Source organism: Carassius gibelio, chromosome A25, assembly GCF_023724105.1.
Source record: "Carassius gibelio isolate Cgi1373 ecotype wild population from Czech Republic chromosome A25, carGib1.2-hapl.c, whole genome shotgun sequence".
NCBI classification, from domain to species: domain Eukaryota; kingdom Metazoa; phylum Chordata; class Actinopteri; order Cypriniformes; family Cyprinidae; genus Carassius; species Carassius gibelio.
The window spans coordinates 7,890,694-7,917,136 of record NC_068395.1 but is presented as its reverse complement, the minus strand read 5'-3'; the positions used below and the strand labels follow the sequence as shown (position 1 = coordinate 7,917,136).

General features: G+C 37.0%; 3 protein-coding genes across 6 annotated transcripts in view; 1 reads left to right on the top strand and 2 right to left on the bottom strand.

Moving 5' to 3' along the window:
* Positions 1 to 19,497, top strand: part of LOC127946936 (centrosomal protein of 290 kDa) — a 28,400-nt gene extending 8,903 nt beyond the window's left edge. The window contains exons 12-53 of one of the 3 annotated variants that reach the window (XM_052543766.1): positions 2,590 to 2,883; positions 3,723 to 3,885; positions 4,037 to 4,137; positions 4,229 to 4,295; positions 4,415 to 4,527; positions 4,600 to 4,684; positions 4,774 to 4,907; positions 5,977 to 6,141; positions 6,225 to 6,374; positions 6,483 to 6,598; positions 6,749 to 6,851; positions 7,125 to 7,355; positions 7,513 to 7,686; positions 7,766 to 7,877; positions 7,964 to 8,169; positions 8,609 to 8,760; positions 8,862 to 8,973; positions 9,052 to 9,507; positions 9,815 to 9,979; positions 10,061 to 10,168; positions 10,266 to 10,400; positions 10,481 to 10,744; positions 11,229 to 11,336; positions 11,493 to 11,692; positions 11,775 to 11,988; positions 12,228 to 12,365; positions 12,947 to 13,168; positions 13,958 to 14,086; positions 14,347 to 14,492; positions 14,631 to 14,786; positions 14,868 to 14,991; positions 15,132 to 16,064; positions 16,310 to 16,444; positions 16,530 to 16,616; positions 16,697 to 16,861; positions 17,631 to 17,753; positions 17,841 to 18,013; positions 18,091 to 18,232; positions 18,564 to 18,637; positions 18,719 to 18,813; positions 18,888 to 18,946; positions 19,030 to 19,497. In XM_052543766.1, coding sequence (XP_052399726.1) covers positions 2,590 to 2,883; positions 3,723 to 3,885; positions 4,037 to 4,137; positions 4,229 to 4,295; positions 4,415 to 4,527; positions 4,600 to 4,684; positions 4,774 to 4,907; positions 5,977 to 6,141; positions 6,225 to 6,374; positions 6,483 to 6,598; positions 6,749 to 6,851; positions 7,125 to 7,355; positions 7,513 to 7,686; positions 7,766 to 7,877; positions 7,964 to 8,169; positions 8,609 to 8,760; positions 8,862 to 8,973; positions 9,052 to 9,507; positions 9,815 to 9,979; positions 10,061 to 10,168; positions 10,266 to 10,400; positions 10,481 to 10,744; positions 11,229 to 11,336; positions 11,493 to 11,692; positions 11,775 to 11,988; positions 12,228 to 12,365; positions 12,947 to 13,168; positions 13,958 to 14,086; positions 14,347 to 14,492; positions 14,631 to 14,786; positions 14,868 to 14,991; positions 15,132 to 16,064; positions 16,310 to 16,444; positions 16,530 to 16,616; positions 16,697 to 16,861; positions 17,631 to 17,753; positions 17,841 to 18,013; positions 18,091 to 18,232; positions 18,564 to 18,637; positions 18,719 to 18,813; positions 18,888 to 18,946; positions 19,030 to 19,212 — 7,212 coding nt within the window. In that variant the 3' untranslated portion in view covers positions 19,213 to 19,497. Of the gene's footprint in view, positions 1 to 2,589; positions 2,884 to 3,722; positions 3,886 to 4,036; positions 4,138 to 4,228; positions 4,296 to 4,414; positions 4,528 to 4,599; positions 4,685 to 4,773; positions 4,908 to 5,976; positions 6,142 to 6,224; positions 6,375 to 6,482; positions 6,599 to 6,748; positions 6,852 to 7,124; positions 7,356 to 7,512; positions 7,687 to 7,765; positions 7,878 to 7,963; positions 8,170 to 8,608; positions 8,761 to 8,861; positions 8,974 to 9,051; positions 9,508 to 9,814; positions 9,980 to 10,060; positions 10,169 to 10,265; positions 10,401 to 10,480; positions 10,745 to 11,228; positions 11,337 to 11,492; positions 11,693 to 11,774; positions 11,989 to 12,227; positions 12,366 to 12,946; positions 13,169 to 13,957; positions 14,087 to 14,346; positions 14,493 to 14,630; positions 14,787 to 14,867; positions 14,992 to 15,131; positions 16,065 to 16,306; positions 16,445 to 16,529; positions 16,617 to 16,696; positions 16,862 to 17,630; positions 17,754 to 17,840; positions 18,014 to 18,090; positions 18,233 to 18,563; positions 18,638 to 18,718; positions 18,814 to 18,887; positions 18,947 to 19,029 lie in introns of all 3 variants that reach the window. The other 2 variants (XM_052543767.1, XM_052543768.1) reach the window with 2 other exon arrangements.
* On the bottom strand, positions 19,488 to 22,353 carry LOC127946945 (uncharacterized protein C12orf29 homolog). Of its 2 annotated transcripts, none has more exons than XM_052543785.1 (7): positions 22,137 to 22,353; positions 21,674 to 21,791; positions 21,183 to 21,278; positions 20,932 to 21,048; positions 20,623 to 20,820; positions 20,035 to 20,204; positions 19,488 to 19,947 (listed from the first exon to the last, which is right to left on the bottom strand). In XM_052543785.1, the coding sequence occupies exons 1-7, from the start codon at positions 22,224 to 22,226 to the stop codon at positions 19,762 to 19,764; spliced, it is 975 nt and encodes a 324-aa protein (XP_052399745.1). In that variant the 5' UTR covers positions 22,227 to 22,353; the 3' UTR covers positions 19,488 to 19,761. The 2 variants fall into 2 exon arrangements, with proteins under 2 accessions (XP_052399745.1, XP_052399747.1); XM_052543787.1 differs by having other exon boundaries at positions 21,674 to 21,788; positions 22,137 to 22,339.
* Positions 22,354 to 23,444: 1,091 nt separating this feature from the next.
* On the bottom strand, positions 23,445 to 25,788 carry LOC127946946 (BLOC-1-related complex subunit 5). The gene is made up of 5 exons (XM_052543788.1): positions 25,552 to 25,788; positions 25,288 to 25,377; positions 24,935 to 25,078; positions 24,109 to 24,266; positions 23,445 to 24,035 (listed from the first exon to the last, which is right to left on the bottom strand). The coding sequence occupies exons 2-5, from the start codon at positions 25,343 to 25,345 to the stop codon at positions 23,808 to 23,810; spliced, it is 588 nt and encodes a 195-aa protein (XP_052399748.1). The 5' UTR covers positions 25,346 to 25,377; positions 25,552 to 25,788; the 3' UTR covers positions 23,445 to 23,807.
* Between the last annotated feature and the right edge of the window lie 655 nt (positions 25,789 to 26,443).

The following is a 26,443-nucleotide window of genomic DNA, read 5'->3' as shown; positions in this document are numbered from 1 at the left end:
TCTCCAACGGTTCTGAAAAATTTACATAACTTTTCAATCAGCATATTAGAATGATTTCTTAAGGATCATGGGATACCGAAGACTGGAATAATGATGCTGAAAATTCAGCTTTGAGTCACAGAAACAAGTTACATTTTAAAATATAATAACATAAAAAAAAAAAAAAAAAAAATTAAACACTGTGTATATATTAATTTGTGTTTTGGTAAGTTATAATTTCTGAATTTAAGTAAAATTCATTAATCATGTATGTAGAGGTGATGGTATTTTAATACTTTCTTTCATAGAATTGTTTAATAATTACCCAAACAACTGAAACTTTAGTTCATTTTTGATCCTACTAATTAGGATGTAAGGTATGTCTCGGGCCTATTTAACACATTCTGTGTTTGCAGCTCTCTATATATAGAGATACTGGCAATAAAGAGATGTCTGGTTTGTTATATTAAAGCATTAGTTCACCCAAAAATGAAAATTATGTAATTAATAACTCACCCTCATCGTCGTTCCAAACCCGTAAGACCTCCGTTCATCTTCGGGACACAGTTTAAGATATTTTAGATTTAGTCCGAGAGCTCTCAGTCCCTCCATTGAAGCTGTGTGTACGGTCTACTGTCCATGTCCAGAAAGGTAAGAAAAACATCATCAAAGTAGTCCATGTGACAGTTAGAATATTTTGAAGCATCGAAAATACATTTTGGTCTAAAAATAGCAAAAACTACGACTTTATTCAGCATTGTCTTCTCTTCCATGTCTTCCAGAGTTCAAAACAAAGTAGTTTGTCATATCCGGTCCGCGAACAAATCATTCGATGTAACCGGATCTTTTTGAACCAGTTCACCAAATCCAACTGAATCGTTTTAAACGGTTCACGTCTCCAAAACGCATTAATCCACAAATGACTTAAGCTGTTAACTTTTTTAATGTGGCTGACACTCCCTCTGAGTTAAAACAAACCAATATCCCGGAGTAATTCATAACACTAGCACAGAATCAGTTCAGAATCAATCACCAAAAGAATCAGTTCAGTTCAGACGCTCTGTGAGTCAGTCTGCTGCACGCTGAATCACACATGCGCAGTTTCATCAGCTCCTCATTTCTCGAATTGGACACGTCTGACAGAAACTGTTCTTGACTCGAGAACGAGTCAGTCTTTTGTTCATTATCTGGCTCGGCTCGGTGTTCATCTTCAGTTCTCTCTTCACAGCAGTTCAGTCAGTGTACTGTTTGAGTCGATGAATTACTCCGGGATATTGGTTTGTTTGAACTCAGAGGGAGTGTCAGCCACATTAAAAAAGTTAACAACTTAATTCATTTGTGGATTAATGAGTATTGGAGATGCGAACCGTTTAAAATGATTCAGTTCGATTTTGGTGAACTGGTTCAAAAAGATCTGGTTACATCGAATGATTCATTCGCGAACCGGATATCATTGAATGGTTGTGTTTTGATCTCGCTCACAACAGACACAGAAGAGAAGACAATGCTGAATAAATTCATAGTTCTTGCCAATTTTGTACCAAAATGTATTTTCGATGCTTCAAAAAATTCTAACTGATGTTTTCTTATCTTTCTGGACATGGACAGTATACCGTACACACAGTTTCAGTGGAGGGACTGAGAGCTCTCGGACTAAATCTAAAATATCTTCAACTGTGTTCTGAAGATAAACGGAGGTCTCACGGGATTGGAACGACATGAGGGTGAATTATTAATTACATGATTTTCATTTTTGGGTGAACCAACCCTTTAAATAGTTCCTTTAGTAGCACTCCTTTAATAGAATCTATCGGATCAGTATTAGAATTTGGCTATTGATCATTTTAACAAACTTTATTATTGTGAAATTGAATTTACATGAGCAAGCGTCCATATTTACACACACATGCGAATGGATTTATATGGAATGGAACCCAAACCTCAACCTGCTCAAATTACAAAGATTCAGCCTGAATAGAAAGTGTTTACATGACTATCACTGCATGTGGAATGCAGCCCACCAGATGTATTGTTTTAAAACAGTATGTCCCGCTTTTATTTTTGTTGCTTCATAAAAGCCTGTATTGCAAAAGATGGTGTTGCAAAAGTTTAATGTATGATGCATGACAAAAACTTTTAGTGGTAGAACTCTTCATTGCCACTGTGATGCTTCTGGAAATACTGCATGAATGCTGTAACTGGTTAATATGGCAGCTGAAACCCGCCACAGACACAAGATGTGTAGAACAGACCTCAGATTGACTCTAATGCATCTGATTTAGTTTGTGTGCTTTATCCTGTCTTTCTCTATCTGTGTTTTCTTTTTGATGCACTCTACTTTTATTCATTACTGCTTCCTTTCAAATGCTTCGTTGGCTTCCAAACGTTTCCTTTTTCCATTCTCTCTTGTTTACCACTCGGCCGAGTCAGGTCATATATGAACTATGTGGCGTGAGTATCTCTGGTTCTCATTTTCTTTGCTTTGTGTGTCATTCTTCCTCAGTTTTACATCTGTCATTATTCATCTGTTTCCATCATATTGGTCATTTATCTTATTTTATCCCAACGGGGGTTAAAGGAAGTCATAGACTTTGTGTTTGACTTCAAAAGGCCGTGCAAGAGAGGGACAACCAGATCAAGATGCTGTCCGAGCAAGTCGAGCAGTACACAACAGAAATGGAAAAGAATGCTGTGCTCATTGAGGACCTGAAGAAACCACTTAAGAAAGATAAAGGTCACGTCAGCGTGCAGCAGCGTAGGTTGGAAGACTTGAGCACTAAGCTGCAGGAGGCTGAAAGGAGAGCTCTGGAGGCTGAGCGTGCCGCCCAATTGGCTGAACATGATGCCAGGGACAAAGACAAAGAGCTTAATGACACCCTCAGTCGAATCCGTCTCTATGAGTCTGTGAGTTTATCCCTATACACTTTCAGTAGTGTAAAATTCACTCCTGTTACAAAGCCTAAATCATTTTTGGATCGCTATAAATGTTTTTGTGCTTAGGACAATTAATTACTCTTATATTCTAAGTGGTGTCTTCAACTTGGTACGGCCACAAAGCATCTTTAAAAGATCTTTTTCTTGAATCCAAAAGCAGAAGTTGCCTACAATATGAACATTCCATATAAGCGCAATATTTATTTTTGAATCTATTGAATCCATCTTTGTGACTGTTTCATTTTAGGCATTTATTTGTGATCATATTTAATGAAAATGTGAATAATTTAAATAATTTAATAAATAATAATTAATGCATTTAATATTTTATTTAAATATTCATATTTAATATTTATACATTTAAAATATATTTAGGGTTATATATATATATATATATATATATATATATATATACACACACACACACACACACATTTAATGAGTAATATAATAAAATCAACATTTTAATTAATTTTTGTTTCAGTGCATATATTAGATATTCGTATTTATGTTCAAATAATCCATCTTTTAAAATAAAATTAATTATATCAGGTTGCACTTGATTTATTTATTTCATTAAAGATTATTAAAATTATCATCAAAATTCTAGCAATAATGCTTTGGGGTAACTTCTCAAATAGAAAAGTGTTGATGCAACTTCTACAATTTCTGTTGGAAAGTAGCAAGACTTGATCACAAATAATTCAAATGATAAACCTTCAGAAAACAACAAGTGAGTCACTTTAACCTATATAAAAGCTTAGAAATCTAAATAGAAGTTTGGCTTGAAACACGCCACTATCTTTCAGGGGACAGATGGTTTGGAAGCTGCCATCACTGAGATCAAAGAATGTAAAAATCAAATCCGAGTGAGAGACCGGGAAATCGAATCCATGATAAAAGAGATAAACCAGCTGGAGATCAAAATCAACAACCTGCTAGATGAGAATGAAGACCTACGAGAACGCCTTGGTAAGTTTCCTCAATCTGCTTTTATTCTTTCAGGAATTCCATAGAAATGATCCCTACATCTAGAAATATTAGATTGTTTTCATATCCCTTGCTGATTTTGCTAAGATAAAAATCTGCTACGACCCTCATTGGGATCATTTTCCCGCACCAGGATTAAATCCAAAGGAAGAACTGGATTTGAGTGAATTCCGCAGATCAAAGGTTTTGAAGCAGAGACAGTACAAAGCAGAGAACCAGGTCCTGCTGAAAGAGGTAAACCCGATTAACGTTGTCTTTATGGCCTGACTTTGGTCTGTTAGCCCTCTTTAATTATGTCTGTGGCCCCTAACGTGACTCTTCATAGATTGAGCGTCTGGAGGAGGAAAGGCTCGAGCTGAAACAACGCATTCGTGCGCTGGTGAAGAACAAAGGTGAGATCTTATCTTCAGGACGGTGCATATCAGTTACACACTCATGTTCTATTCACATAAACAGATCATTTGGTTGCTTCATTATATAATGTAACCTGACAGCACATTTCCTTTTTAAGGCACATCAGCAGTTAGTAGTTCCCTGCTAGATGACAGTGTTGAAGAAAAGCCCAGCAGATCTTTTAGAGAGAGGCTTGTCTCTGGATCCACCGATGAAGAGATGAAACACAAAGTAAGGTTTTTAATGAGTTTTGAACAACATAAAAGCGTTAAAGCTAAGCTAACAGCCTTTTTTTTATCTCAGAATGAGCGTCTGCAGAAAGAGCTGAGCAACAAAGAGAAAGAACTTGAGCTCAAGAGAACAGAATCGGCCCAGTTCAAAGCCAGATGTGAGCAGCATCACCGCTTGACCTTTGCACACTTGCAATGTCATGTGGTTTCTGTGACTATAATGTTACTCTCTCTCTCTCTCCTGCAGTGAATGAAATGCTGAATGAGAATAAACAGCTGGAGCAGGGCATGAAGGAGATCCTGCAGGCCATCCAGGACGCTCAGAAGAAAACCTCCACATCCACCGGTGTCAGCATTCCCAGCCTGGAGAGACTTGTCAATGTACACTTACCACTGCTTACTATATAGGAAAAATCACAAAAATAATAAAAAAGATTTTGTTATTATCTATTATAAATAATTTCATAATTATACATTATATGAAAACATAATAATAAATATTTTAAATAATTTATAAATAAATAATAAAAACTATAATTATGCGTTAAGTTATAAATTGAAATATAAAGGTATACATTTGAAAGAAAAATAATATATTTAATGTAAAATAAATATTTTGTATTATTTAGTTAGTTATTAAATATAATACTGATACTTTTAATTTATAAATATATAGTAAAAATGCACAATAATGAATTTTTAAATAATAACTAAATTTGTTTTACATTTAAATAGTAATGAAATATTTATTTGTGAAAAAATTATTTTAAAAAAACATCATTTTTTATAACTTATTTATAAATTAATAATAAATGCAATGCAATTAAAATGAACGTTAAATGATAAAACATGTTACATTTAATTGGTAATAATACAATACTTAATTCATAATTTTATAAACATGCCCTTTTTCTAGGGCAAGTTTATAAAAACTACTTAAAAGGCCTAATTGAACTATTGCTTAATCCTGGTTTAATTTAAACCCTGTCTGTGAATCCAAGCCTTAATGTCATAAACTTATACATTTAACGGCCTTGCTGTGGTGAAATGTGTTTAACTGAGCTGAGAGTACAACAATTATCATATTAGTTTAAATTTGAAATTTTATATTAAAATAAAAACATTTAATAAAAACCTTTACAAAATGCATTTAAACTGAGAAAAATTGATGATCATCATTCAAGTGATGATAGGCATTCAAATTCTGTGGAAGTCTAAAGAGCTTTCACTAGTGTTCTGCAAGCACAGATTTTGTGCAGGAATAGTGATTAATCATCCTGATTAATTTGTGATAATGTAACTTGCGTTGTGCACTCAATTTATCAACTGTTATTCAGTCTTACATACTTGAATATGAAGTTTGTGGTCCCTAAACCTGCAGCAAAATGAGATTACGATTCCTAAATATCCTGTCACAAAATTTGCGAGCGATCATTTTGTTTATCTTAAGGCTCTGGAGATGAAGTACTCAGAGGGAAAGTTTGATGCAAACCTCCACCTCAGAACACAGGTGGATCAGCTAACCGGCCGCAACGACGAGCTACGGCAAGAGATGAAGGCAGCTAGAGAGGAGGCAGCAAGCACTCTCAATCAGTTAACAAAAGCTAATGAGAAGGTATTTACACACAAAACCAACTCAAGCGTTTACTGAATTTAAAAAATAGATTTTGAATTCACTGTCACCCTTTGTTTTTGTAGATTGCTCGCTTGGAAAGTGAGGTTGAAGCGGTGAGCAAATCAACTGGCACTTCTATCCCTTACAAGTCATTAGCTCTGCCTGAAGAGATGACACCAACTAATGCTGAGGTCATCAGCACTCTCAACGAGTACATGGTACAGCTCCTACAGGTGTGTGTGTGTGTTTGTGTGTGCGTGTCAGTCCGGTTACTGGATCACATCATAAAGAAACCAGATGTAAAGTACATAATATTAAGACTCCCAACTCTGGACCTTCAGGAGATCAAAAACAAAGAAGATTCCATTGAGCAGCTCAGTTTGGCTCTGGAAGACTTTAAAAGGAAATATGCAGTGATCCGCCATCAACAAGGACTGCTATACAAGGAGTATCAAAGGTATGCCGAGCCAATAAGAGAGTTTAAATTATAAAATATCATATACATAAAAGTATGCAGGTCCCCCAAAATAGATTGTTTTTATATATATATATATATATATATATATATATAAAATTTGTTTGATTATACATATGTGCTCCGATTTAGCGAGAGGGAGTCTTGGCAGAAAGAGAGAGACTCTTTTGCCGAACTGAAATCCAAACTCGAGGAACAAAGGGAGGTGGACACAGTGAAAATCAAAGAGTACAATGTAAGTCTTGATCATTTACACCCAAAATTAAAATTGTATCTTCATTTACTCACCTGTTACTCAAACCTGTATAACTATAGCGATTTGCTAACAAACTGTTGTCACTCATTTGAAGCTCCCTCGGAATTTGTCTCATAAAGAATAAAGAATTGAACATTGTGGTGGAAACAAATCAATTCAATGTCTCATGTCTTCATGTAATATAAAATCAAATAAAACATTAAGTTACTTATGCATCTAGTGCTTCCCATTATCTGTTTGACTCATTCCCAGCACTGGCTTGAGGCTCTTGAGAAGGGCCCGAATGAGATCAGACGGGAGCTGGCCGAGACAGCCCGCAAAATGACGGTTCTCCGGGTGAATGAGAAATGTCTGACACGACGTTATACGACTCTGCTTGAGCTCGAGCAACACTTGAGGAAGGAGAATGGCAAACTGAAGGATAATTTCACTCGAATGGAGGCTGCTGTAACTGAAAGAATCGGCTACCTGCAGAGGTTCAAGGTAGTCCAGTGTATCACTCAAAAAGATGGAAAAGGAAATGATGAAATGGTGGAATTTCCGAGGATTTGTTTGGTCTTTCACTATGAGGGATGTGGTCATCATTGCCAATGGCTGTGACTGACCTTTGCTGACGTCTGTAACTTTGCTTAACCTTCAGGAAATGGCAGCATTTAAGATGGCCACATTGCAGAAATCCCTTGACTATAGTGTTCCTGCATCAGAGCTGGAGAGAGCCAACAAACAGTACACTGAGCTCACCGTCAAGTACAGAAACCTCCTACAGAAAGACAATCACCTTGTTCAGAAGACAACCACACTGGAGCACTTGGAGGTTCATCCCTCGCAAGTTACATTAACCAATGGACCTAAGCGATCTTTGTTTTTCTAACAGTGCTCTCCTTTCCTTTCAGAAGGAGAATGTGTCTTTACTTGAGCGCATTAACTCTATCAATAAAGAGCTTGAGATCAGCAAGGAGAAGCTTCACACTTTGGAGCAGGCTTGGGAAAACATCAGCACGACTGGTAAACATAACTGCTAATAGATGCATAAGATACATAAGCAATGTTGGAGCATTGCAAATGATGTCATTGATTTCTGGTGTTCACAGGTGGGGAGAACAGCATGGAGAAGGCAGCTAAAGCCCTGGCCAACAGCGAGATTGTGTCTGTGTCCAGACGCATCACAACACTGGAGATGAAGGAGTTAAATGAAAGGCAAAGGGCCGAACATGCTCAGAAGATGTACGAGCACTTGAGGAACTCCCTTAAACAGGTGGAAGAGCGCAACTTTGAGCTAGAGACCAAGTTTGCTGAGGTGGGTCTGATTTATCTCTTATAACATAGCATCCAGAATATAGCAACCATACCTTAGCCTGAACACCACATTTTATTTTTATCTTTTATTATGTTAAACATTTGAATAACCTTTCATTTTAATTTTAATTTTTAATTAAACTAAAAAAAAAAATTTTTGTTTTAAATAAAACATATCAACATTTAATATACTTTATTTATTTGTTGTTGTTTATCATTATGAACTATAATAATATTATTTACTTTGCTTTTATATAACACAATTTGAAACACTTTCAAACACTTTAACTCTTTATTGCTGAACATTTAAAAAGCTTTTATTTTTATAAAACAGTGAGTTTAACATTAAAAAAAATATATTATTATTTTTTTTTTTAAACACAGTATGTTGAACATTTAATAAGCTACTATTTTGTATATATTTCTGTATGTCTGTACAGCTCACAAAATTATACCTGGAGGCCCAGCGGACAGAGCGGGAGCTCAGGGATGAGCTGGCGGACAGTGTAAGCAAAGACATCAACGATGCCGATCGCAAGCGAATCACCGAACTGGAGAAAGCAGATGCAGATCTGCGGATCGAAGCGTCCAAGTAAGTCTGATGACTCCGCCCCTTGCATATGTTTGGAATGATAACATATCACAAGAAAAGGTACACAAACAAGTCTTTTAAGAATTTTGAAACGTTTGCAGATTGCGGGAAGTGTCGGATATCGCTAAAATGCAAGTGTCTGCTCTGGAGGCCAGACAGCAGTCCAGAGAGAAGGAGGTTGAAAGCCTGAGGAGACAGGTGTTGGACTACCAGGTAGGTTTTTCCTAAAGTTTTTTTTTTTCAGCTGTGCCGCCTCTTGATCACGTCTGTAATTGCACATCTCCTCATCAGGCTCAGTCGGATGAAAAGGCCCTTATCGCCAAACTCCACCAGCACATTGTCGCTCTCCAGTTGAGCGAGACCACAGCCATCAGCCAACTGGAAGCCACCAAAACACGCCTGCAGAAATGTGAAGCACAGAAGCTCCGAATCGAACAGCAGATGGATGCTCAGCAGCAGGCACTGTGGCATGCGAGGCAGGAGGGTCACCAGCGGGCCAGACATCTCCGCCACACCATCCAGGCTCTCCGCAGACAGTTCTCAGGAGCCCTGCCGCTGGCCCAACAGGAGAAGTTTTCCAACACCATGCTCCAACTGCAAGAGGACAAGGCACGGGCCAGGGAGGAAGCTCAGAAGGCAGAGGAGGAGAGGAGGAAAGCAGAAGGAAAAGCACAAGAACTGGAGCTAAAGCTGAAGGGGTTGGAAGTGCTCATCGCAACACTGAAAGATGCCAAAGGAGCTCAGAAAGTAGGTTGATTGATTACAAATAGAGTTGTAAAATGATTCTTGCAATCATATTTTATTCCTATTAATTTTTTATTATCATTTGTATTTATTTATAATAAATGTTAATAATAAATTTTATATTTATAAGATATATATATATATAGTTATAAGATTTAAAAAATCCTTATTTCTTCCTATATTATTAATGGATTTTATTATATTTACTTATAATTCACATGAATTACGTTAGTGCTTACAGGAAATTGTTCCCATAAAAAGTCATTTACAATCTGCTGCAGTGTTTACAGCTTAATATCAACCCCTACAGGTGATTGAGTGGCATAAGAAACTAGAGGAAGTTCGTCTGTTGGAAATGAGGCAGAGCAGAGAGCTTGGTGCCCAGCGGGAAGAGATCAAATACCTCAGGAACATTGTGGCCGAGCAGGAACGCTCCATCAGTGGCCTGGAAGAGGAGCTGGTGCAGCAGAATAACGTCAGTATTGCATTTAAACATTAAACATTGTTTACAGTATACAGAGCATGCTTCATGCATTTTTTGTTATCATTGTATTAGCTTCTCGAGGAGCGGCAACTGATCTGGGATCAGAGAGAGGTGCAATTGGAGCGCCAACTCGACACCTATGAGAAACAGCAGAATGAAGTCCTAAGCACAGCTCAGAAGGTTCCGTTAACACTGACAGTGTTTGTTACTGTACTCTGGTAAGCAGTTTACTTAGCTACAATTTAAATTACACTTAATTTATCCTGTTTGGCTTTAGTTTGAGGATGCCACAGGCTCTCTACCGGATCCAAATCAGCCTTTAGCGCACCAATTAGACTACGCTCTAGGAAAAATCAAAGAGCACATTCGTACCATCCTTGAGACAAAAGCCACCTGCAAAATTCTGGAAGAGGTATTATTTATCCATTAAGTAACTGGAGTAAACTTTGTTTTTATTATTATCTTACAAGGAGTTTCTTTCTCTCTGAGCAGAAGCTGAAGGAAAAAGAAGCTGCTTTGTGGACATCGGAACAAAACGTCTTATCCAGAGACAAAGTGATCAATGAACTGAGGCTTCGCCTACCCGCAGCTGCTGAGAGAGAGAAACTCCTAGCTGACCTGAGCAAACAAGAGGACTCTGACAGCCAGCCCACCCTGAAGGTCGCCCACCAGACCATTAATAACCTACAGGGGCGTCTGGATCAGAAAGAAGAGGTTCTCAAGAAGTACCAGAACCTGTTAGCAAAGGCCCGTCAGGTGCTTATTTACATTTAGTCTTTTAGCAGACACGTTTATACAAAGCCACTTCCAAATGAGGACAATGGAAGCAAACAAAATCAACACGAGCAATGATATGCAAGGGGTATAACAAGTCTCAGCACATGTAGAAAGTTTTTATTTTTATTATTAACAGAATAGAGCAAGCTAGTGTTAGAGACCTTTTTTGCCTTTTTAAATTGTATAATTTAATTGTTTAAAAAAAAAAAAAAACAACAGGCAAGTTTTTTATTTTTATAAAGAAAAGAATAGAGAGTGCTAGAGTTAGAGGGTCAAATAAAGATGGAAGAGATGTGTTTTCAGTCTATTCTTGAAGATGGCTAAGGATTTAGCTGCTCGGAATTGGGTTGGGCTGGTCATTCAATTTCCGATTTTAAAAATAGACTTCATAAATTGGTGATCCAAATTGCACAATAAAACCATATAAAAGCTCATACTGTATATCTTCATTTTATTTTCCCAGGAGCAGGAAGAAATTGCTAAAAGGCATGAGGAAGAGGTCAGGGCCCTGCATCAGAAACTGGACGTCTATATGGACACATCACTGGACCGTTTCAAACAGACCGCTCTGGTACCTAGAGTATTCATTATAAAGCTCAACTTTTTATAGCGTGCCAGAAATGGGTCAAGAAAGAACAAATACATTGCACATATAATATTTATAATGATGTCATAAATCATGACAGCTGTTATCTTTATAAGGCTACTCAGTTTTATTCTTCCCTAGGAGCTAATGAAGAAACCCACCATCACTGTACCGACCAATAAGCACTTAGTGCGGTTGGCAGAAATGGAGCAGACGGTGGCCGAGCAGGACAATTCGCTCTCCTCACTGACCCACAAGCTGAAGGTCGTCACCGCAGAGCTGGACCAACAGAAACAGGTGACTGCAGCACAAGCCATGGAGCATGCTGCAGAAATAGCCAGGTGAGAAATTAAAACAAGCCCGCTGTTTTCAATACTTACCAATATCATGATATTGATTCCTTGTGCCACTTTCATTTCCAAGACTTGAGGAGAGACATGTTGCCCAAACGAAGGGTCTGTCCCAGGAGGCAGAAGAGCTGAGAGCTCAGCTCATTCAGATGGAGAAAGAGCTGCATTACCTCCGCACGGAGCTGGAGGCCCAGAAGGAGGCTAATGTCAGGTCGCCATCCAACACGATGAAGAACCTCATGGAGCGGTTGAAGACTCAGTTGGCCCTGAAGGAGAAACAGCTGAAGGTACCACACAGTGGACAACTAGAGTAAATGTGCAGTTACAATTAGCTATGATTGATGCATTTTCACAGGCCAAATTCTGTAATTTCAATAGAAGTCTGCACTATTGTGAATATCTCATGACGGCCTTTTTTTTTTTTATTACATTTTACTAAAATGTTGCACCTTGATTGTTCTGGATAGGTTTTTCCACTGTGATATTTGGACGTGACTAAAATGAAAACTCGGTTCCTCATCCGCAGGCTCTCAGTAAGGCTCTCTTGGAGCTTCGTGCAGAGTTGACATCTCAAGCAGAACAGCAGATCATTGCCAATGCTGCTCAGAAGGAAGAGGCCCTCAATGTTCAACAGATTGTCGACAAGCAGACCAAGGAACTAAGGGTATTAAATAAGGAAGAAACTTACATTCTTAGCCTATTTCTAAAACTTTACTTGTCCTTGGTTCCAAATCATTGGTTCTAAACTTTTACAAGTAAAAAAAAAAATTCCATTATCAGTTGTTGTTGATGATAAAGTTATTCTAAAATTAATCTGTCACTTTGTAGAAGCTCATCAAATTGCTTGACCATCCATCCGTCCTTGAAAACAGTGAACAAAATGCAAAGTAAACATTAAAATAAAACAATAAAAATAAAAATAAACTTTCTTATATAAGACTAAGAAGGCCACTTGAAAATAAATTGAATGAATAAATTAACGCTTCTTTAAAAATAAAAATTTAATTAAATATATCAGTTTAAAACTCACAAATAAATAGACATTTAAAAGTGTTTATATATTTGTTTAAATGTAACAATAAAAATACATTACTCATTTTAAAAAGCATTGGTCAGTTGCTCTCAAAAGTGCCATTGATGGGAGCAACCAATGAAATCTTGATTTTTAAAACACCCATAACATGTTAAGAGGACTGAATTTAATCCCAACCCTTAGCAATTATATATCCCTGTGTTCCTCATCAGGCACGTGTAAAGGACCTTAATGAGGAGCTCCAGCTGGCTAAAGATGGCGTACGAGCAGCAAAAGCCAGAGAAAACTCACTGAGGGAGGAGCTGGAGAACTTAAACAAGGATCTGCAGAGGAGCCAGAAAACACAGAACAAGCTGCAGACTGAAAAAGAGACTCTGGAGGATCAGCTGAATGAGCTGAAGAAGAAGATCCAGAGACTCAGCAGTGGCCTACAGGTTAGACCACATGTGTGTTTTTCATTCTTGTTCACTTATACCGTGAGTGGTTAAGGTCAAGACATTTATGTCTCGCTTTTCTTGAGTAATTCTACCAGTGACTCAAAAGCACTTGGACACCGAGTCAGCGTCCCTTTTTTGTCTGCAAAAGAAGAGCTTCTGCTCTGTGTCTGGTTGAACAGAGCCCTTCTTTGATGACCGTGAATACGTCTAGACACCATTGTGCCGATCCTTCCTCGCTGTTATCAGAGTTTGTGATCACTGGGAAGAAAAAAAAACATTTGTATGGATAATCATGGTTCACTCAGCTTTTTAACAATTACAATGTTTGAGTACAGCTTTATTTAATGTAGCACATTTTAAACTAGTTTACAAAGTTCTTTACTGAAGTCATGTACACTACCATTTAAAACATTATATACTATACATATTTTAAACTATAAATATTGAGGGGAAAAAAAATCACAGTTTTTATAAGCAGCACAACTTAAGTTTTCAACATTGATATTAATAATAAATGCTTCTTGAGCAGCAAATCAGCATATTAGAATGATTTCTGCAGGATCTTAGACTAGAGTAATGAATAATAATAATAATATTCATGATATTACTGTTTTTTACTGTATTTTTGATCAAATAAATGCAGCCTTGGTCGGCTTAAGAGACTTTTTTCGAAAACATTGAAAATCTTACATTCATGAAAGGAGATGAAGAAAAGAAAATTGTCAGAGTCTAAATAAAAAGAGTCTAAATAAATAACGATTTCTTTGTTTGTGTTTGTCTGTGCAGTCTCAGGTCGAGAGTGATGGACCCACAGTTGAAGCTCTTCAGAAGAAGATCCGTAAGTTGGAGCAGGAGCTGGACAGGAATAGCATCTCGGAGCCTGCAGACAAGAGGAGCGTCTTGAAGGAGGACAAGGTGAACTAGAATTGCATTTACTACAAGAAAAGTAAGACTAAAGAAGCCTTTACTTAAGTAGTTTGATGTTGGATCTTTATTTGAGCTCTTATTCTTTGACACACACATTTAATTTAGCATTTCGTGATGAAGTCACAGTCTAGCTTGCTTTCAGTCAACGAAATAGTAATCATAATGAAATTATTATGGTTCTCTGATTCGTTTAATCCGATTTATCAACAAAATAACAGTACATATGTGAACTTTTCCTGTTTTTACAGTCCTTCAAAGAGGAAATCTTGAGATGGGAGGAAGGTAAAAAGTGGCAGGCCAGGGTGGAGAAAGTGCGGAGCGTTCTCAAAGAGAAGGAGAAAGAAGTGGAATCTCTGTCTAAACAATTAACAACGATCAAAGAGCTTTACAGCAGGTCTGTGCTAAAAATCTATCCACATAATGGACAGTTTCAAATGATGCATTAAGAGTTTGAACCTTAAAGCTATTATTAAAAGTAAGAACAAAAGTAGACGATTCATCATCATGTTTATGTTGGCTGATGTCTATGAAGGTTGGAGCAGGAGAAGGTGGGTCTCCAGAAGAAACTAAAGGGCAGAGGAGTGTCTGCAGATCAGGTAGTTGGAGCACGGACCCTCGAGGCTGACAGAGAGATTGAGGAGCTACAAAGAAGGAATGCTGAATTGGAGCAGCAAATGAAAGTGATAAAGTGTGTTCTTCCTAGCAATCGTGCCATTGTGCCAATTTGTTCAATTTTTTTCTTTTTTAATACGGTACGTTGGTTTTGTAGGCAGCAGCAGGCTTTGCCCCGTGATGCCGCAATTGAGGATATCACCATCAGGAACCGTTATCTTGAGGAGAGGCTTCACTCCCTGGAGAGTCAACTGTCCAAAGAATCTCCATCCAGACCATCTGTGGGTGTAACACTTTACGTGTCAAACATTTTGCCTTTCAACACTTTTCATGAATTTCACCCCACTAATTTCATTTTTATTTTCATTCTCTCAAACCTCATATATATCATACCTCCTCTATTCAATCACTGATTATGAAGAAAAAACATGTGGCATCACCGCCTAAGCTCAGTTGGTCCTCAAAAGTTGTTCATTCCATGACTTTCGATATTAGTGAAGGTGAAAAAACTCGGTCTCCGTTAGTAAATGACACAATCCCTGGAAAGGAAGTAGTCCCTGAAAAGGAAATGGCAGTTAGAGAGGATAAAGCAACTCAGACTTCATTTAGAAGCATGAGTGAAGCAAAACTGAGTCAAGATGAGGAAAAGACTCAGGATAATGTTGGAGAGAGAGTTGCAGATGTAGAACCAGAAGATCTGTTCAATGAGAACATACGTGAACAGGAAGAAGACAACAAAAAAGAGGTTGAGAAAGATATAGAGGAACCAGATGAGACTAAAGGAGGACAAGAGGAAGATATAGTAGTGGCTGAACGTGCACAGGAAGAACTGAATACTAATGGAGATGCAGAAGAACTAGATTCTGGACTGACACATCAAGAGATCACAGATAACCCTCTTGAAGAAGATCAGCTGGAAAATGAAAAGGCAAATGCAGAAGAAAGCAGGACTCAGACAGAGCCAGGGATATTAAAACAGGACAGAGATAAGGAGCAAGAACCTGAAGAACAACATATCGAGTCTTTGAAATCTGAAGGTGATCCAAGCCAAAAGGTGAAAACATCTGAAGGATCTAAAGAGCTTGAAGAAGAAGAAGAAGCAGCACTCGGCACAGTTGATGCCAAACTATTGCCTGAAGAACCAACAATGGACAAGATCACGTCCTTCATCGCTGAGGAAGACGTAGACCATATTTTAAATGAGAATGTAAAATGTTCCCTCACTAAGGAGCTGAACACAGGTGTAATTAAAACTGAACTTGATGTCTTGGACATTCTTGGATCTGTAGCATCAGAGGTCATCACCTTTAATGACAAAGAACAGAGAATGAAAAGCAAAGTGAAAACTCGAAAGGTACTTAACACATAGGAGCTTCCACTGAAGCACTAACACAAAGCCTCCAGTTCTCCACCCTGTAGCTTAGTTGGCTTTGAGCTGGTGACCTCACCTTTTCCGGATCCGGAGCGTCTGCTTGTTGTTCCATAGCAAGTGTCTTTGTGTCGCACCCTCTCCATCCTCTATTAAAATGTGTTTATTGTCTGGGTGTTACTTAGCTGCATGTTGTCTACAGCATCAACATCTCTTTGTTGTTTCAGCAGACGTCTGGCCGTGGTTCTGGTACGCCATCTCAAAGAGAACATGAGCTCCAAAAAGAAAACCTCAAGTTGTCCACACAGATCCTGGAGCTTCGATTCCAACTGGAGCAAGCAAACAAGGACCTACCTCGATTAAAAGTACCATAAAAGTGAAATAATTAATAACATGATCAAAACAATTTTTAAAACTGTTCAGCTTACTTTACTCTCCCTGTGATGAAAGGATCAGGTGTCTGACCTCAAAGAGATGTGCAGTGTTTTGAAGAAGGAGAAAGCTGAAGTGGAGAAGAGGCTCAGCTATGTTCGTGGGGTAGGTTGCAGCATCTCGAAGATCTTAAAACACAGATCCTCTGATCTCCTTCCCTGATTTCTTTTGCTCCTCTCATGCAGTCTGGGCGCAGTGGGAAAACCGTACCTGAACTGGAGAAGACCATCGCACTGATGAAGAAGGTAGTGGAGAAAGTACAGAGAGAGAATGAGAGCTTAAAGAAGACATCAGAGGCCAATGTGCAGGAGCAGCTTGCTACACTGGAACAAGACCATGAGAAACTTAAGGTACATTTTGTGAAGTTGTAGGATGACACACTACCATCCACAAGTTTGGGATTTAATGTGTTTAAAATAAGTCTTTAAGCCCGCATTTGATGAAAAAAATAAAAAATACTGTTTTTTTTTTTAATCAATATATTCATTCTACTGTGTTTTTTTTAATGATTCTTTGATGATTAGAAACTTCAAAAGAACAGCATTTATTTGAAATATAAATATTTCTTAACATTATAAATGTCTTTACTGTCACTATTGATTAATGCATCTACTGAATAATCTTTAAGTAAAAAAAAAAGACAAAGCAAAACAAAGAACATTTATTAAAGACCACCAGCAAGTTGCAACTGTATAATTTGTAAGTGTGGCGAGTGGGGCGGGGCCGAGAGGCGTGGGAACGAAGAGTGAGGCCAGGTGTAGTGATTGGAAATGAGCTACACCTGCGCCCCACCGCCGGTATCGAGTCCCACGTAGGAGATGGAAGGATATAAAACTGGAGCGACTATAGTGAAGGACGAGAGAGGACCAGGCCTGGACATTATTTTATGTTTTTGCTTTTAATTTATGCGCACCAGTCGTCCGTGAGGGGCTGGTGCGCTGTTTTGTGTTTATTTTTGAATTATTAAAATGTTTTGATTGTGCGCCGGTTCCCGCCTCCTTCTTCCCGATGATTATGGAGTTCTTATCATTACAGTAAGATTGTGATATTGTTTTAAGAATGTCATGTGACAATAGTTATTTTTAACTCTTTATTATAATGTGTATCTTTTTGTTACAGTCAGAAAATGAAAAGCTGAAACGAAAACAAGAGGAACAGTTAAAAGCAAGACTTGAGTCAAAAACCAAGGGCATTGAGAAAATCATGATGGAAAATGAACGCTTACGTAAAGATATTAAAAAGGTGTTGTTGTTTTTTCTCATTACCTTGGTGTCAGTAAAACATGATCTTAATATATCATGCTACAGTATGTTTTGTGGCAAATTGCAGGAAGCAGAAGCTGCAGAAAAGCTGAGGGTTGCAAAAGCCAGCCTTGAAGTAGCCAATGAGAAACTAAAGGCAGAGCTTGAGGAGACCAGTGAGAGGCTCTTATTAGCACAGTCGAAGGGGCCGTCTCTAGAGGGGGCAGACAGCAAGACCTGGAAATCTTCAGTTGTGTCCAGGTATTACATTCACTTAAACACTTAATCAGTTTTGTCATCATGTACGTTTTTATTATCATTCATTTCTCCCTTCACAGGTTATTTGAAAACAAGATGAAAGGTCTTGAAAGTGAAATCGCTAAGAAAAACTCCAGCATTTCCGAGCTGAAGGTACAGTTGAAAGAGGCGGATGAGAAACAGCAGGCCACACAACACACTGTCAGCCAGCTAAAGGAACAAGTGAGACACTGATTCTTCTTCAGCTATTCACTAAAAACCATATTCAGTCATTACTAAAACCTGTTTGATATAATTTTGAGCCAATTTTAGAACATTGGTTTTCATTAATAACGTGCTAGCAACAAGGCACATGTTTCTGCTTGAGTTTGTGTTCGGAGCGACTTTAAAAGTCTGGTAGTGTGTGTGACAGTCTTTTTTTCTCTTCAACAAATTTATATAGTTGGCAGATGTGTTTTCAAATCTGTTCCAGTTTGAAAAGTCACGTACTGTATTCCAGGCTTAACAATGCTCCTTTTCCCAGAGATTCTAATAACCTAATATGTATTAACAGGTGGAACTGCTTAAAAACATCCCTTTGGAAGCCACCACAGATGAAGGCCTTGCCAGAGAGTATCAGTCCCAGAGGTGAAGCGCGGAAATACCCATAGACTACAAAGCACAAAAAATGACTCAAAACTAATTCTTTGACAAATATTTTCCAATTAGACTGGCCACTAAACAACTTGAGAGGGAAAAAGCTCAACTTCTTCGCCAGATTCAATGGTACGATGAGCAGTTTGGAACCAGCAAAGCAGGACCAGGTAAGATCACCACTGATGAATTCAAGAATCTTTGCTACATGAGACATTTAATCATCTACCGGTTCCTTTTGTAGGATACAGAGAGCTCCAGGAACAAATCAAGGCAGCAAATACTGAAAAAAAGAAATTACAGGTATCCCTGAAGAAAAACATATGTCTAAAGAATCTGCGGTTTTTAAATCTCAAGTCACATTATTATAAATGCTTTCATTTTAGGATGAAGTGAAAAAGCTGACCAGAGAGCTGGAAAACTTTGACCCGACATTTTTCGAGGAACTTGAGGATCTTAAGTACAATTACAATCTGGAGGTGAAGAAGAACATCATCCTGGAGGAGCAGCTGAAGAAGCTGTCGGATCAGTTTGGCGTAGCGGTTCCCATCGACGTGTCTATCAGCTAACACACATCAGATCGTTTGTCAGGTCATTCGGTTTTATTGTTACTGCTCAGTTAGAGCCTAATATGTACAATGTTAATTCGCTTTATATTCAAGTACCATTAAGCTACAATGTTTCATAAGTAGGTTGTGTTTTTGTAAAATATTATAACATATGAAGTTAGGTTTTAAAACAGTTGTGATTTATGACCTCACGAGCAAGAACTGAAACTGAAAGGGTGTATTATCTATCAATCACTGCCTCATTTTTGAGACTCTTTAGTTGTAATAAATGGCGATCAATGTCAATTTCCATTTATTTATATACATATTGCTGAACCATCCTCTGAAAACTATTTAAACTAGAAAAATTAAATAGTTATAATAAAATAAAATAAAAAAAACACTTCCAATATAAAGCTATCACAGCATTCGCATACATCATATATCGAAGTGCATATATGAGCAAATTGTCGATGGGAAATCACAACATGCAGTTTTGACCAGTATTAAGTGTTGGCAAAGGTTAAAACCAGATCTATCAGGAATGATTGGTAGTTTCATTTTTTGGGATCAGGTTTCAAACTGAATGTCCTGTATGCAGCTGAAGAGTTTTCCGTTTATGCTGGAAAACGATTTGAACAAGTCCTTCTCGGAGGCATCTGGATCAGGTTCTTCATCTACGCGGACAAGCACAGCTCTGGTGTTCAGGAAGCTGTCACCGACAGGCCATTTCAAACCAAGGTGATGGCGGTGTATCTGAAGAGTTCAAATGAATTGATCTGAAGAAAATGTGGATAACTGCAGCAGAAGAGTGACGGTTAAAAGTATGAACCCTTTATTTACCTTGATCAGTGTCCCATCATCACAGTGCCAAACGATTCCCTCCACTCGCCCCTCTTGGCATTCCTGAAACCAGGAATACAGCTGCTGGAAATCCACTGGAGGAGGGTTCCGGATGCGCAGGACCCCGTGGGGCACCAAAACATGGACTGGATACTTCTTACTTCCCAAACCTACGGAATCACAGAGTTACTTCCTAAACTAACTGTCACTTCCTTGACACCTAAACTAGCAATCAAAGGGGTTTTATTTTGCAAGAAATTATCACTTTGAATGACATTAACAATATAATCAATGTTAAAAAAAAATCTATTTCAAATAAGTGCTGTCTTTTGAAATTAAAAATAAAAAACAATGGTTTCAACATGGTTTCTGAAGAATCATGTGACACTAAAGACTGGAGTAATGACTGCTGAAAATTCAGCATTATCACAGGAATTATTGACATTTTTAAATATATTCAAGTAGAATTTTTTTTTCAATTAACATTTCACAATATTAAATTGTTTTACTGTTTTTGAGCAATTAAGCAGCCTTGGTGAGCTGAAGAGCTTTTTTCAAAAAATAAATAAAACAGTAAATTATATTTACCATATGGATTTCCATTAACGTTGGTTCCGATCAGCTCAAGGGTTTGCTCCATGAGGTCTACTAGAGGAATGCTGACAATTTCAAGCATCCCTTCATCCTCCCTATGTGTCTTCAGGACAAGGGCAACACCAGAATCATAGTTGACCACAGAGGCGTGCCAGCAGTACTGCTTGTTGGTATGATCCACCGGAACCCAACCTTCATGACAGATATATCTATGCCATCAGCAGACTTCATTTTCAGTCAGTACAGTATAACCTGTGACCGGAAGATCAGGAATAAGAGTGTGTCCCAGAGACACCTCCCTACCTGGAATGTGTCCATGTTCGTCCGGCACTGGATGGCCATTCTCATGCTGGACTCTGTGAGCAGCGATCCAGGATTCTGGCACTTCTCGGAAATCTTCGTCTACGTTCCACACAAATCCTGTTATTTAGTAGAGAATCAAAAAATATCCGATGTTTAGAACTTTCATTATCATTCACTGCTTTGTAACAGTTTCTTGTTAGTCCAAGAAATAACTTAAATTATACAAAAAGATTCATTTTGGACCAAAATACCTTTACAGGTCTTCCGCGAATACTGATACTTCTTGAATCTCTTATCTGCCTGCTTGGTGGGTTTCCGATCCAGACGAGCCCAGAGATATGGTTCCCCTTAAAAACAATCAATAATAATAATAAAATCTATAAAAATCCTAGTTTTGGATATGGAAATAACTGGCTTGAATATTGACCAGTGATTTTCACATGTGTGTTTGTGTATGTATATATATATATATATATATATATATATATATATATATATATATATATATATATATAATTTTGTATCACTTTTTTTCAGCATTGATTTTGATCTGGAGCAGCAATCAGCATATTAGAATGATTTCTAAAGGATAATGTGACCGGTTTGCCAGGAATAAATTACATATTAAAGTACCGGTTTTAGTGTATTTTTGATCAAATACCTTGGTGATCATTATAAACTTATTTCAAAGAAACTTTAAAAAATCCTTATCAACACATTAATTTATACCCACAGATTATACCTTTGTAGGTAGTGACATAGCAGCATGTCCCATCAATCTTCTCAGTTGCTACTGCACAGTGGATATCTGCTTCAAGAGCAGCAGGGTTCACATTCTCAGTGGCCACCACCTGGAACTGCTGCAGAATGAGTGAAGTCTTTTAGTAATCAATTCAGTCTAATAAATATACATTGCATGATGCATTTTTACCCGTGCATTTTTATTCATCTATTTTTTTGTATGTTTTATGTTATTGTATGGCATTTTTTAGAACAGCCCTCTTGCTTTTAAATTGGTTTTATAAATATAGTTGCCTCGATATGAATACTGTTTCCCAATGCAATGCACTGATTAAAAACATGAATTTAAAATAATGAAGTTGACCGCAGACATGTGCCATATTGTAATGTAGTGCAATCCTAATGCATTTATGGGTTTTGATCATGAGAGTAACATGAACCCAAAAATGTTTTATTTTACCCACCTGACAGTCGCGTTTTCTGGATGGTTCGTTTCTCACTTCTGTCAGGAAAACACATGGGATCTTCTGCTGCACTGAACCCAGGCGCCGCATTATCTCTGCTGTTAATCAGCTTATTACGGGGTTTGTTGCTTTACAGATTAAATATGGACTGACGACATCAACACATTTTCAGTTCAGCCATTCACATGTTCCTCTCTCTCGTTCTGTAGTCTGTTATGTTAAGATGATCTTTGTCGCCATCTGTTGGAACGGAGAATGAAGTTTTGTTGTTGTTGTTTAGAAAAACTTATTCTCGGGGAGAAATTTTTTTTTATTACGACTTTATTCTATATTTTTGTAAAGTTTATTTAACATTTTTCACACATAAATAAACTAATAGTGCTTTAAGTACTATTCTTTAATTTTCATGGAGCGGGTCGCCTCATGTCAAATCAAATCAAGTTTATTTGTATAGCGCTTTTTACAATACAAATCGTTACAAAGCAACTTTACAGAAAATTATGTTTCTGCAATTTTTAGTAGTAGCTTATGGTGGTGACTGTCAGTTTGTGCACAAGATCAAATGACTCCGTAATCACAAATCGAAAATGAACTTAAAATGTACTCACTTGCAGGGCATTCAATATGTATTTATGTTTTTTTGTCATCTGAATAGATTTGGAGAAATGTTGTGTTAAATCACTTGCTAACAACTGAATCCTTTCGGATTATGGATTTATATTATAGACCGAAGACAACGGTTTAACTTAAAATGTCTTAAGGACAGATTTGTTTCTTACAAACACGCAGCTTGTCAATTCACAAGTCATTAATTGACGGACTGGAGCTGTGAGAGTTACTTGTGGATTATTGTGATGTTTGTATCAGCTGTTTGGACTCTCATTCTGACGGCAGCCATTCACTGCAGTGAATCCACTGGTGAACAAGCGATGTAATTCTAAAATTAAATAAAATATTTTCCGATGAAGAAACAAACTCACTGACATCTTGGACGCCCTGAGGGTTAAGCAAATTATTAAATTAAATTAAAAATTATAATCATCACTGAGTTAATAATTTCTACTGTGGCATTGAAATTTTACTTTTTTCTTTACATCATGCTCCATCATCAGTAAAATTCAGAACATCAGACAAATAGTTCAGCTGACTGTCAAAAGTCCAATTCAGCTGAATAGAAAGAATCACTATGACCAATATTAATGAGAATCTGAAAAATATAAAATTATCAAACCTAATCACATAACAATGCTATAAAAAAAATTCTTTCCTCCAATAGTATAATCATAAATAAATCATGAGAAGATAGTGTATGTATAAAGGATTTAATGCCAACAACTTTAATAGCATCATATGCATTAATGACTTCACGTTTTAAATTACAGAGGCAGAATTATATGTTGTCATGCCCTTTAAAAGCACTCAATTAAGCCTTTTAAGTAAATATATACACATGCCTTTACCATTTTGGTATTATAGTTTTTCCATTTAGTACCATGTAACCTGTTCTATGCCAAATAACACCTGATCCAGGCACGCAATAAGCCTTTCAAAGTACAGTAAAGTGAGAGGTTTCATAGGTAACAACCAGACATGACCTGAGGTAGGTCTCTATAAAGCAAAAGTCAATAAGTGAACACACTATGAACTCTATTTTCCAGATGTTGCCAGACTCTATTTGATTTCTCCATCAGGTTTCATGCTGAAGGGCTCCAGGCGCTCGCTCTCGGGCAGAAGGTTGTTGAGACGCTCCATCAATGGTATCGTCTGGTCAATGCCCATCTGGATGCGTCTCAGGATCATTGACATTTCATTGACCTTCTGGATCTGCTCGGCGTACTTGGCATATCGCTTTTGCCTTTCCTGCATTATGCTGAATAATGCCTCCACTGACAGATCCATCTGACAAAAAACAGGTTAGCATTCACAGCTGGCTTGTCGGAACAGAAAAATTCATTAGAAATTAAGCAAATACCTCTTTGATCCTCTTGACCAGAGCATTCTGGTCAAAGGCAACAGCTTCCGCACACTGGTGTAGATGATCCTGATATCGGACACACAGCTGCAGCACCTGTGCCGAATCCAGCTTTTCTAAGCAGACAGTGCTGGGGGAGGTTTGCCCACTAAGAACACCTGAGAGATGACACATTGTGATTCATATCATTATGAACTTATTGATAACAAGAGTCCACATTTTATTATTCGTTTTATATCAGATTTTTTAAATTATGATTCTATGGAAGTGTATTTTACTACAAAATAAAGGTAATTGCAACTTTTTCTCTTTTTTTTCCACAGAATTTTCCACAGCATATTTATATCTCACAAAAAAAATAACTTAATAAAAATCTGAATATGTGAAATAAACACAGAATTGCAAGATATAAACTCGCAACCGGGAGGGAAAAATTAGAATTGTAAGATGAGCAAATGTAAAATTGCAAGATGTAAACTCAGGATTCTGAGGGGGAAAAAGTAGGTATTACGTAATGTAAACTCACAATGCAAAGAAAAAGTCAAAATTGTAAAACTGACATTTAAAAAGATGAGAATTTGTTTCATAGCAGCAATTTATTGGATGGGATGTGCACTACAAATAATGCGTTAAGTGAAGTTTTGTTAGAGCATTATCTGAAAACACCATAGACTAAAAGATTGATTTCAGGATTATCGATGTCGGTTCATCAAAATGAAGATCGGTTAAAATTATGTATTTTTTATTTTCAACCCAGATCTATTATAAACCATTTATTAACCTACAAAACCTAAACAAATAGATAGGCATTTGGACCGCTACTTACCTTTGAGAAGAGGCTGAAAGGTGGGAATTTCCTGTAGCTTTATTACATCTGGATCATTATGGATATTCCGTGATGACTGAGTTCCTTGGGCAACAACTACTATGTCATCCATTTTAGCTCTATGCTTGGCTGGAGAGGGAACAACTGAAACAACGAGACAGAACTTGCTAACAAACATGGTAGAATATATACAACACAAGTAACACCTCCACTGTAACAGATAAATGTCTATAATAAAAAATTAAAAACGTTTATTTGATGCTGATGTCGATTCCATGAGGAACATATTTAACATCAAGAATAAACATAGCATGAGCAAGCAAGAATCGCGTTCCTAATATAATGTTGAGTACCTGAAGCGCTGAAGTCTGAATGTTTATGTTCAGCATCTCCACTCTGTTCAGCACCCATGATGCACTCAGTCTATGCATTCAACACAAGCGCTGAAGCCAAACAAATGACACATTATAATTTAGATATCATAACATATATACATTTTGTATGACATTCTACATTATAAAACAAAGATTATACAAATAATACATAAGTACGATACAAATCTGGTTCTTTAAATTTGATGAAATACACGCGCATAACCACGGAATCCTTAACTTTACCTCAATGTTATTTTCAGCTGTTTAAATGGGGCGATTTCATTCGTCTGGTTGTTTAGTTGAATGAACCGCTTGCTAAAGTTTTACATAGTAGCTCACGTAACTCAAAGACGTTGCGAGATGTTAAACCACAATACTGGTTGCGGATAACCTTCGCAAATTATATTTATTAGCAAATACGGTTACAATCATTACAGGAACAAATGAAACATCCGGTCTGACTGCATGTGACGCGTGGTGATGACGTCACGGGTTTGTTTACATGTGACATTCGGGGCAGTTTTATGAGATTTTATCGTTTCCTTTATATTTTTAATTTACAAGTAAAAAAAAATGTACACTCTATATTAAGAAACAGAGAGAGATAGAGAGGAAACAGAAAATAAATTAAGAAAAATAGTAACAAAAAATGAATTAAGTGTGTTTTAGATCACACACATTTTAGTGTATATAAAAAAAGTATATTTAATCTATACACAAAGTATATATATATATATATATATATATATATATATATATATATATATATATATATATATATATATATATATATATATATACTTTGTATATATATATATATATATGGATGTTTCACGGATGTTTCATTTTATATATATATATATATATATATATATATATATATATATATATATATATATATATATATATATATATATATATATACAAATTGTGTCCACTGTATATAATGGAGTATCTGTCTATTCAAGGAGAGAGAGAGAGAGAGAGAGAGAGAGAGAGGCACAGGTTTATTATAATTATTCATTCTAAAACGGTGATTCAAACTGTTCATCTTCTACGTTTAATAAATTGTACATTTTGAATCAGATATTTGTTTGCGTACATTTATTAGTTTATTTTGAATATTCCTGTGGTG